At 38.0% G+C, this 12,187-nt stretch overlaps 1 protein-coding gene across 3 annotated transcripts in view; it reads left to right on the top strand.

Annotated features, from left to right (window-relative positions):
* The window catches only part of Cntn3 (contactin 3), a 369,189-nt gene that overhangs the window by 318,607 nt on the left and 38,395 nt on the right, over positions 1-12,187 (top strand). For all 3 annotated transcript variants that reach the window (XM_031382768.1, XM_031382769.1, XM_031382770.1), the window contains 3 exons: positions 10,450-10,567; positions 11,322-11,480; positions 11,586-11,735. In XM_031382768.1, coding sequence (XP_031238628.1) covers positions 10,450-10,567; positions 11,322-11,480; positions 11,586-11,735 — 427 coding nt within the window. The remainder of the gene's footprint in view (positions 1-10,449; positions 10,568-11,321; positions 11,481-11,585; positions 11,736-12,187) is intronic.

Below are 12,187 nucleotides of genomic sequence, written 5' to 3'. Positions count from 1 at the left end.
GTTTGAAGTTTCATCAGCTTTTTCACTTGTTAACGTAAAGTAGCAGCTTCTATGTTCCTTAAGTAGAAGAAGCAGAAATCAGAGGTTTGAGTAAAGGGCTTGCCTTTCAATACACATGTCACTTTCTCATCTGAGCTGTATTGATCACATTGTGTTAGATCTTTTTCCTTCTTTTTCATTTTTAAAAATCTTTTATTGGTCCTTTGTGATTTTCACATCATGCATCCCACTCTCCATCTGGTTGCTTCTGTCCTCTGCCTTTTCAACCTCCAGAAAATAAAATAAAATAAATGAAAATAGAATTAATAATAACTTTTAAAATCTCATCATGGGAGCTGCAGTGTGTCACAAAGTGTACTCTTTTGTCCATGTGTATTTCCTTGCAAATGTTCATTGCAATGATTCATTCATCAGTTTTGAAGCCTCTGGCTTCTGCTACACCATCCAAACTGGATCCTGACCCAGACTCCTTTCAGATATCATGTTGTTGCCCTGTGTCATGGAGATCCTGCTGCTTTGGATCTGTGGGACCAACTCCTTCACTCTCCAGCAGCTCATCAATGGGGTAGATATTGTGGTGGGCTAGTTCAAAACTCTGGATCTGGGCCTGGGTAGGAGTTGTGTAGGTCAGCCTGAGAGCTCAGCTGTACCCACACCACCAGGATGAGCTCTTCAGCACTGCTCTGGCTAGCCCAGTTGATGTTGCAGCAAGCAAAGTCTGGCTCTCCTTCTTTCATGCACTCTGGGCCGGCTCACCCATGTCCATGCTACCAGGGCCAGATCTTCTGTGCCCATATGAGGTGCAACCACAAGGGATAGGGCCAGCTCAGCCAATGAGGGGTGGGCCAGCTCTGAACAGCATTTGGATATCAGCATGGTACTAGGCAGCAGCCCAGACTGGGAAGCTGCATGACCTTTTGTGGTAAACATAGGTCTTACATTTCAGCACCAAGCCCCTGCTGCTGCATGGCCATGGACCCAGAAATGACCCTCAGCAGCAGTGTGAGCCAGGATGTCAACATGAGCTCAGGTGGCTGGGCAGGCTACTCACATAGGCTTTCCTTTCCACCCGCAAATCTCCAGATCTGCCTGCCTCTCTTTTCATAGAGCTCAAACTATTTCACTTCTCTTTCCCTCCCATCTCTTCATCACATAATTGCACATCCCACTGTGATTGGGCTTTGAGACAGGTGGCCCTTTGTGTGACTTTTTATTGTAATTGTTGTTGCTTATTTTTGGTTTGTTGGTTATATTGGTTTTTTTGTTTGTTTGTTTTGTTTTCTGGTTTGTTTATTTGTTTGCTTATTTTTTGAAACAGGGTTTCCTTGTGTAGCCTTGGCTGTCCTGGAACTTGCTCTGTAGATGAAGCTGATTTCAAACTCAGAGAGATCCACCTGCCACTGACTCCCAGTTTCTGGGATAAAGGCTCTATCTGTTCGATCTTATACTACAACTTCAGAAAGAAAATAACTTTATGCTGTAAGACATAATGTTTAATGACAGCATTTAGCTGATCTGAATATAACTAAGAAAAGGAAGAATAAAGAAAGCATGTGCTGTAAAAGTAAACATTATCATGCCGTCAAGCTGGCAGGAAATAGAATTATTTAGAACACAAACTTCTGTACTCATCTGCATGGGATTATCTACATTAGCATCATTCAGGTGAGAAGACTCACCTTCATTGTGTGCAGCATCATTTGATGAACTAGAGTGTTAGAATGAAGAAAGGGGAGAAAGTAGGCTGAGCACCAGTGTGCATCACTCTCGACTTCCTGACTGTGGTTACAATGTGACCACTCTCTAAATCTCTAGCTGCCATGCATGCCTTTCCTCATCAGTATACCATATGCCATCAAACAGCATTCTAAAATAAGCTCCTTTTCCCTTAAGTGGCTTTAGTTGGGGTATTTTTTATCACAGCAACAGATAAAGGAACTAATGATAGGTCATTTGGGATGACCTGAGCATTTGGACTAGATGTGAAAATTCTAAGGGGTTGAATTTATATAATTTATTATTGTGAAAAGCACTCTGGTCTTATAACCCTTTCTTTTGGATCATTTTAAGTAAGTAAGAGTCTATTGATAGTCACATTAATGTCAAGCCCTTTCTTATTTTTCCTTTTGAATATAACTTTGAGATCACAAATCTCTGCTTCTGGAGTAACAAGATGACTGTGGAAATACAATAACCTGAGACTGTACTGAAATTTATCTGATGTCCATAGGATCATCTCTCCCAGAAATGGATATCTCTTTTTCTTCTGTAAGTCCTTCCTCTGGGCTGATCACAGAATACAGACATAAAAGATAGGGTATCTAGTCCAGAATTTGGCTTTTTTTAAAAACTTATTTTAGTTACATGGCACAGTCAACTAAGAACAGCCTAGAAGGATGAATATTGGTGAACAAATATCATGTAACCATAATTATTCTACTTTTACAGCTCTTCTTGAAAAAAACCCAAAGATATGGCAATGGATATGAAAGTCCTTTCTAAGGACTGCCCCAAATACTAGCAATGTGCCCTGTGTAGAAGGCAGCTTAAGTGATGGGACAAGTGTGTTTTCCAGAAATGGCTGCAACAATGTCCCTTACCTGATATGAGTTTTTGAACGATGTTATTGATACTCATCTCCATCCAATGGTAAAGCCCACCAAAAAAGTCCTCTTAAAATGTTGACTGTGGTAACCACCATGAACAAGGAACATTAGTGTGATACAGTAAGGAGAGTGAGTTAGGTTAATACATTCCATCTGCACAGTGACTCTAATAATTCAGCAATTGCAATATTATGAAGCCTAAGAAGATCCCTGGTCCTGCTAAACTCAATAAGAGCCACCCCAACTTGCCAACCATCTGAATAAGTTTCTCAGCCCCTAATCAAGCCAGGAGTGCGAATGAGATGTTCCACTGTGATGACTTCACTGTCCTGACTGTTGTCCCCTGAGCAGAATAAATGATCCTTCTTTGAGCCACCAACTAATTTTTGGATTCATTTGTTACTTTGTAGTAGTTTCTGGGACTAGAAGGAAACAACAGGTATTTAGCACATTTGGTCAACTCTTAGCTGGGCTTTCTAGTCTGTATACCAGAAATATTTTTCTACAAAGGACAACTCTGTGCAAGGTATACTTTAGACATATCAAGAGAAAGACAAAAATAATTTAACTTGATACATGTATTATGTGGTTCCTCAAGATAAGCAATATTGACTCATAATACTTCCACTCCATAAAATGTCTATTCAATCAGGGTCATACTGAGAATAATATAGATTGGTGTACAGTATAATCTCTGTGTTTATTCATAAGAACTTATCTACTAAGGGTAGTTTAACGTTAAAAAGTTACCCTTGTGCTTGGCTCTTAATGTCTGACCCACAAATACTATGTACCTTGCCTGCTTCCCAAGAAAAATATGAGGAGAAATGCTTTTAATGGTTGAAGATTACACTACGGTATAAACCAGGTTAATAGTTATTTCATACTTTCAATAATTTAGTATTGTTTAAGTTTGCAGTGTAGAATTAAGTTAAAAGTCAGTTATAATTAGGTATAAAGTTTAGACTTTTAGAATTGAGGGGGACTTGAATAGTTATCTCAAGTTTTGCACTTCTATAAACAAAGGGTTTTGAATATACCAAATCCCAAGGATTTAACGATGTTGACTTCACTACTTTTTAGGGCCACATGAGTTGTCCCTTCTTTCCAGTTCATTCTAATGTAATTTCCTGGGATTCAGCCTGTACACTTCTGGCAGTTTTTAAAAGATTCTTCAAGTGAATTTATAGAACAAGCGATATTCAAAATTAATTAATTTAAGTGAATGAAAAATGACATACAATACATAACATATATAATATACAATAACAATAATAACATAACAATAACTAAAGAGAATATCAGCAATTTTCTGAAACTTAGGCCATAAACTGAATGACAGCATCAATGATGTCACATAGAAAAAAGAAGCTGTTTCAATTTCTATTTTATTTCAACTATTTAGTTTAATTCTGGAAGAACGGTTGAGCATGCTCTAAGATTTCTGATTAACAATGTCTAATTCTTGATAATCTCCTGTTTTAATTAACAGAGCAAAGGTCTCTGAGAAAATTTGACAGTATCAAACTAATTCCCTTTTCCATGAGCTTAAACACTGTTCAATAGCATCATTTTCTGTTCATTACCTTTATTCCATCACTGACCTACTATTTGGGTGATCAGATTCACATTTAAGCCTTAATTTACATTCATAATAACAACTTCCATATTAAACTAAGTTTAGCAAAGGTAGACAGTTTAAGAAAAGATAACACAACAGAAAAATTAGATGTCAAAAAAGTTACAAAGGTGTTATTAAAATGAGTCAAGGGTAGGAAACACTGGGTTGACATCCCTAATGCAGTAAGAGTAGTTCTTCTGAGAAGCTCTGTGACAACAAGGCATTATGTGAACATGTCACACTGTTCTGAAAGGAAAAGTATTCCTAGTTGCTGGCAGGACCTTGATGTTTAAAAGCGGATACTTGTGGGGTAACTAGAGTATTTTGCACAATCTAAAATATGCACAAAGTATTCAACGAAGTTATATGCTCTTAAATATGTCACTTGTTCAGAACTCTTCAGAAGGGGCATGCTCAGACTCTACCTCATGAAATAGCATGATTATTCTGGTTTCTGGTCACCAAAGAATGTTGAGCCATTTCTTATATTAACATATTGCATCCTACATGCCTTGAAGATCACCCGTTCAGACAACCAGGTGACAGCAGAAGTCATTTATCAGTTAGAAGAATTAAGACTTTTGTTTTTTTACACTCAGACTTTCTTGAATAGCTGAGTGCCTGCTGATATTTTTCTTTCCTTGAACAGGCATGGTACATTTAAAAAGAAGGTGACCTTGATGTAGCCAACAGAGTTGATGGCAGACAAGGTGTAATTTTCTTGACTATGAATGTTGTACCTTGATTTGTCTTTACCAAGTCCTTCAGGAACCTTTGGAGAAAAGAAAAACAGCCAGGTTCCAGAAGCACTATACAACCTCCACTGTTGTCAACGTGGCTGGATAAAACTTTTGTGTGGGGTTAGTATTTGAAAATCACTCTAGTGAGGGAATGAATTGTTAATATGGGACACTTGGTAATAACAGGCTGTGTAAAGTGATGAAAAGAGAAGACCGTTACTCAATCTGGCCTTCTAAAAATAGCTGTCAGAATGTGTTTCTTCCTCCTTAAACTGGAAACTTTGTCCTTTGGAAGCCTTGGAGCCACATTACCATCTAGAGTGCTTCCTAAGGAAATAGCTTATGCCTATAATATGTTATAAGCAAAGACCTTGCCTCACTGGCAGTATAAGAAGTACCCCCACTGTGTTTTATACCTCAATTCTTAGCATATGGTAGACCAATGATGCAATTTTAGATAACCTGTTATTAATAGTTACGGTGTTTTTTTTTTTTTTTTTTTTTTTTTTTTTTTTTTACCTAATATGGGTTATCACTTCATGCATTGTTTACTTTGTGATGAGTGTGTGATTTTCTTTTTTGAGGTTATATCAAATGCTTCATTTTCTATAGAGGAAAGCTAATTATTCTCTTCTGTTTCCTACTTTTTTAATATTAATTTTCAAAAAAATTATTTTGCTTCTGGACCCATTTATGAGTATACCAGTGACATGTTCTGGAAACAACAGTGTTCATTCAGGAAAAAAATTTAAAAAAAAATTAACCAAATAATTGAAAGTATTCCTAGAAGTTAGGGTTGTACCTCCCTGGCAGAGCACATGCTAAGCTTTGAAAGACCCTGATTTCAACTCTACCACCATGAAAACTATAAACAGAAGGAAGTGGGAGGGGATGGATTAAAGCAAAACTTAGAAATAAATTTAGCCACCCCAAAAAGAAAAAAAAAAGTAGTATCATTATAGATGTAAAGTTAAACACCAGCTATAATGCACTTCTATTTTCCTGGTGTATTACCTAAAGTCTTTAAATGAGCCATTATAATGACTACAGATTAGGAAAAAAAGAATATTCTAGAATGGCTTACATGATAGGAGCTGGGTATTACAAAATGGCTGATGCTGAGGACCTGGTATCTCCTCCGTCCCAGCAGATAGATGTCCCAGCAGTGCCAATCTGGCACCAAAGGTCTGAGTTTTGGAGATTCTCTTGTCTCCAGTCCCATTAGAAAGCTGTAGTAATCAAATTCTGCTCTTGGAGAGGGACAGCAGTATCGGTAAGCAACAGAAACAATGGCATAGAAAGCATGTTTACCAAGAAGAAGCCTAGGCAAGCAGGCAGTTGCCTTTTCTTTGGACCCCTTTATATCTGAGTCACTGCTCAATTGTGCAAGCTATTCTAGCAGAAGTGTCTACTAACTTCCCAGAAGGAATAACGAGGCACACGTCTCTTACTTGATTCCAGTACCAATCAAGTTGATGTTTTGCTGTCAGGCCGGGATGCTGTTAATTTGCACCATGTTATGCCCTGAGATCCTTTTGCTGCAGATTTATTCAGATAACTTTGTCATTGTGACTCACTCCAGTAGGTTGTCCCCTCACATACCTTGGATTTTGCACCTATGTATGTGCCCTGAGGTAGAGATATTTCTCTTCTTTCCCTAGAAAACATCTGCCTCTATTACAAAGTTTAGCTCTGTTGTCAGTTTAGAAACAAACCTCAGAAAATTATAGATTCTTTCTGGATGATGTAACCTTTCTTACACTATAGTTTTACACTAATTTGTGTAGTCATTTGATTACTCCCTGTCTGCTAGCCGTCAGCTCCACACGCATAAGGATTGTTAGTCCCATTCAGGAGTGTATCTAAAGTAACTCAAGTGTGATAGTAGTTGCTTAAGAGTTTTTAAAGTTCCATTATTTTTATAATACAGTACCTATAAGAAGAAACTCAAATCTGTATGAATTACAGAATGTTCTCTGCTGCCTTAAGCTTCTCTGTCAATCATTGGAACAGAACTTGCCTCTCTTAGTTTCCCTCTACCAGTAAGCCCAAAACTAGCAATTTTGAGAAATCACTTTATTTCTAGAAAACTTGAGAAACCCACTGCTGAATTTGAACAGACAAATTTTAAGGAAAGTAAGAATGGGGGTGAGGCAAATGAAGGTTTGACACTACTGGCTCCTGCTATTTGATAAAGAAGGGGAAGCTAAGAGTTTAGTAGAACAGCTTCCCCTCCCACTCACCCACTCCCACCTTACTACACTGGCATTCCTTTACACTGGAAATCAAGTCTTCATAGAACCAAGGGCTTCTTCTCCTATTGATATTAAACAATACCATCCTCTGCTACATATGGAGCTGGAGCCATGTGTACTCTTTGGTTGGTGGTTTAGTCCCTGGGAATTCTGGGGGTCTTATTGATTGATGTTTATGTTCTTCCTATGGGGTTACAAACCCTTTTAGCTCCTTCAGTCTTTTCTTTAACTCCTCCATTGGGGACCCCATGGTCAGTCCAGTGGTTGTCTGTGAGCATTCAGGTAGATTATTCCTGTGGTCCTTCATTCTTGCTTTCTATTGAGACTAAAAGGAAGGTCTATACTCTGTGCTTTTACATAGGCTGAGGCAGTAGAATTGCAAATGCCATGCCAGTCTATAGTATGCAACAAGACATTCTCAGTTAATTAATTAATAAACTGAATGTGTCTGAATGGTGCAGTTTGTACTAAGTGCATATAAGATGCCAATTTCTACCCCTTATTGCTAGAAAATTGGCAGCAAAAGCAAAGGACAATTGTCCCCTAAAGGTGATCACAATCTACTTCTCCCATGTGATAAGAGGTATATCTAGTGTCTAATATTTGTGTCTTTTAGATTCAAAAAAGTGTGTGTGTGTGTGTGTTTGTTTGTGTGTATTTCTTTTATTTATGCCCAGATAGTCATTAAGTTAGTCATCTACAACCTACATTACCTATGGTAGACATGTGAACACTGGGTTTCTTTGTTTTTCTTATAAATTTCTTTTGCTGGATTCACACATGCATTTCTTGGGAGCATAGCATAGGAGTGGAATTCATGGGAAAGAGGCTATGCATATAACTCTGTGTTCGTTGATATTTGAAGTGGTTCAAAGTAGAGCTATGTAGATATCTTGTCCCAACTGCAATAGTTCCCATTACATGTCTGCAGCAGATCTTGAAAGTGTTTCTGTTATTTGTATGTGTCTGTACACGGTGTGTGCAGCATGGTTTTATTTCACCTGTATTGTGGATTGTAACTTATAAACATAGCTTGTTTCACACCTCTGCATTTTGTGAGTCTGGCTTAACCTTATATCTCAGAAAGCAAGAGATGGTTCTGTCCTTCAATGAATCTGAAGGAAGAAGCGGTGTGAGTTGTTTGGTTTCAAAAAAAAAAAAAAAAGCATTGAAAAAGGAACAGCACAAATTGATTTTACTGAAATGGATGAAATTAAGATGAAGGTTCTTAATTTTTGCAAAATTTTCTTTTTCAATTAAAGATTCCTCCACTTTAATCTATGATATTCCTGAGAAAAATTAATCAATGACTCTATTGTCTACACATCTTAGTTGCATCTTTTGTTCTGTTTTGTAGACCAAAATGATTAATAGTTTTAGGGACTAAAGTGATGCTTCAGGAGTTTAATAAAACTTGCTGTTATTGCAAAGGACCCCAATTCAGTTTTCAGCACCCACATGGCAGCTTACAGCTATTTTTAATTCCACTTCCAGCTTCAAAATGCTGTGGCCTCCACAGACACCACACATAGTACACATATGTATATGTATGACAACTATTCATACACATAAAATAAAAAAAATAAATTTTAAAAACATATTTTTTAACTATTATATATCCTCTGCAGTTGAACCTGACTGTATTTCTTTGGCGAAATATTTTTGTCATTATTTGGTTTTGTTTTATGCTCCAGCTTGGCTATTTCTCATTTTTTTTATTCAGTAGTTCCAAAAGTCAACAGAAGTCCAAATTCCCAACTCCAGTCTCTTCCTTAGTCATTCTAGAGCCAACAGCAGCCAGGATGTCTAAAAGATAGATCCAGATGATTATGTAGAAAAGTCCATATAAATTCTCTATTTCAAAATAAGAAATTTTTCTGACTATTTCAAAATAAGAAAGTAAAGACAGAAGAATAGAGTCCTCACCCAGGCACCAATCACCAGACTTTGTTGAAAAGAAGAAATTTCTATGGAGATGATAACCACCCTCCTGTGACTATGCAGAGCTCATAAAACCAGAGGAGTTTGTAAAGGTCAGCATGCAGTGATGATTTTCTCGTGGGGAAACACTTCTAAATAACCCCTAGAAGGAAGAGAGGGAGGGAAGAAAACAAAAAAAAAATTCAACTGGATGAAAGTAAAATGTGCAAACTGAACAGTTTCTGGATTATCACTTAATTATAGCCATCAATCACCTGGCAGCCGCTTTTCCCAATACCCTAGAAATCCCATCTAAAGCCATATGATCCAACCAGTGGAGAATACACAGTCCATTAACAGCTGTAAGGATGGGGAGTAATGTGAAAAATATTAGCTGGAACAGGGTTTCACGGAACTAAAATGAGAACAGTTGAGTCTCTCTTGCCACAAATTCTAGGTACACAAGAGTAAAGTTTCTTTTAATTAATAAGATAAGCACTGTCCCTTCCCCTCTCCAGGGTTGAAAGTGAAGTGGGGATCATTTTCAAAAAGCTTCATCTTCCAGATTCTCCTATGTCAGCTTTTATTTTCACTAATGTGGGAAATTGACCCACTCTTAGTCATTTTATGAATGTGAATTTATAGTCTCTTTAAATGAGGACCTTTTAAGGTTGAGCATTTAGATTCACATTTGTTCCATAAATTGGTATCAGGGGATGCCAACAAATGTCTTTGGAAAAATTGTTATTTATAAGGTTTAAAGTGTTTTAATTTCTTCTTTTCTTTTTTAGGGGATTCATATTTCCTTGCTCTAAGTTCTGTAGCTTTTAAAGGAATTAGATGACTTTAGTCTTTTAAGCTCCAATATGTGGAGAAAGAAAAATGTTTCAACCATGGTAATCCCCCCTGCCATGCTGTATTTATCTCCCACTAGGTACCCAAATGCTTCCTCCTCTTCCCAGGCAGATAATTGCAGTAGGGTTGCAACCAGAGAGAAAACTGAGCTGGTGCTAAGCAGTGGATATAAAAAGAAGTGTCGCCTGGTGGAAGCAAATAGAATCTGAGACTATAATCTCTGCCCTCATTTATATTTGAAACCATAAATATCCAGAGAAATGCTTTATATGCATATAGAAATCTACCTGCTCTCATGCATGATTTTGAATTTGTCTTAGTTTCCATGCAACCTATGATTTCAGCCTCCTGACTGCTTACCACATTGTTTTCTCTAAACATGGATTGCCTCATTTTCAAGATCCTTTGTGTTTTCAAAAATAATATTGTTTCTTTACCTGTTTCCTCAACAGAGTTCATCTGGTGATTTAATGATCAGAAACATTCAACTGAAACATAGTGGGAAGTATGTATGCATGGTGCAGACAGGGGTGGACAGCGTTTCATCTGCAGCTGAGCTCATAGTGAGAGGTAAGAATTCCTTTTAGGTCGTCTAACAAAGCTGTCCATGAGCATTCCTCACTGGGGGAAAGCCATAGTGAGATATTATACAAGAATGCCCCTGACACCCATCAGCCAGAGGGTATAACAATAAGAATGTGTTCATTCAAAGAAATGAAAACCTCAACTCTTCCCTTCAAATAGGACTTGCTATAATTGGCATTCCATAGCTGCTGCCAAGCCAATGTGTTTTTGAGCATATCACTAATTCAGCAAATATATCTAATAAGAAAGAGAATGTAGTATGTGTGTGTCTATCTCCAAAAGAAGAGGCATTATCCAGAGAGATGGTAAAATTCACCAACCTTGGTTGTTGTCTATGTTACTGATTCACTGTTAGGCTGAAAAGCAAATGTCCTAAGTGTATCACAGAATAAAATACATCGAGGTAGCAAGCCAAGATATGTTTCACAGTAAGGCATCCCAGCCGAAGCGAGGACACTGACATGAGAAAGGTGCAGAGGATGCTAAATTTAAAAAGGGTAGTGCTGAATAGAGCCTCAGTAAGTAGATACATGTTGTGAATCAGGGCTTCCTATCCAGGTCTCAGATATAACAATGGGACCGTGCAAAAAGTGGTAGCTTTATTGCCAGTTAAATGGCCTCTTCCCTTAAGTGCTTTTGAAAGTGGGATCAGTTGGAGATATTAAAGTAATGATGTGAGCCTTTTTGGTAGAAGATGATGGCATTTATGGGATACTCTCTGTGTTCTTGCCTCGGTTAGGTTCACCTGGGCCACCAGAAAATGTGAAGGTAGATGAAATTACAGACACAACAGCCCAGCTCTCTTGGACTGAAGGCACCGACAGTCACAGCCCAGTTATATCATATGCAGTCCAGGCTAGGACGCCTTTCTCTGTGGGCTGGCAAAATGTCAGAACAGGTAAAGTAGGTGGGAGACAAAGGGCACCTACTTAGAAAAATATGGATCAACTGAGCACTGGCGTAGGCAGGCTCTTACCTTCTGAACTGTCTAACCTTCTTGTAGTACCTGAGGTCATTGACGGCAAGACACATACAGCAACTGTCGTGGAGTTAAACCCATGGGTGGAATATGAATTTCGTATTGTAGCCAGTAACAAAATCGGAGGCGGAGAACCCAGTTTACCCTCGGAAAAAGTAAGGACTGAAGAGGCAGGTTAGTGCTTTTGCTTTCTGAGTAATGGGTTAATAGATTTACCAGGGTGTGTATTTCTATTAGCTCTGGTCTCCTAGCCACTGATCTGTCTCAATAATCTATTGTCACATTAATATGACCTTTAATTAATGTGACTTTGCCATATGGCATTCATCAAAGGAAACACCTAAGAGATTCATAATGTGGTGTGACATTTCCAAGAGTTCAGTCAGTTGAAGACAATCATTAGTGTGTGTTGAGTGAATATGTTTTAGTCACTTAGGGTTACAGTAATATCTGACGTGGTTACTGGTTAGCACAAAAAAACACTGTTTTCATTCATAAGAAGCACTGACAAATTGGTCTGATAATACCACTGGAAGCTACAATGCTGTAAAACCTCATTCTGCCACCATACCCAGGAAATGTATGCAACCAATAGATGAGTAGTCTATTATGGCCCCAGAAGTGTT

This window comes from Mastomys coucha, unplaced genomic scaffold (genome assembly GCF_008632895.1).
Source record: "Mastomys coucha isolate ucsf_1 unplaced genomic scaffold, UCSF_Mcou_1 pScaffold20, whole genome shotgun sequence".
NCBI classification, from domain to species: domain Eukaryota; kingdom Metazoa; phylum Chordata; class Mammalia; order Rodentia; family Muridae; genus Mastomys; species Mastomys coucha.
Note: the sequence above shows the minus strand (reverse complement) of the source record. Positions and strands in the feature narration are given on the sequence as shown.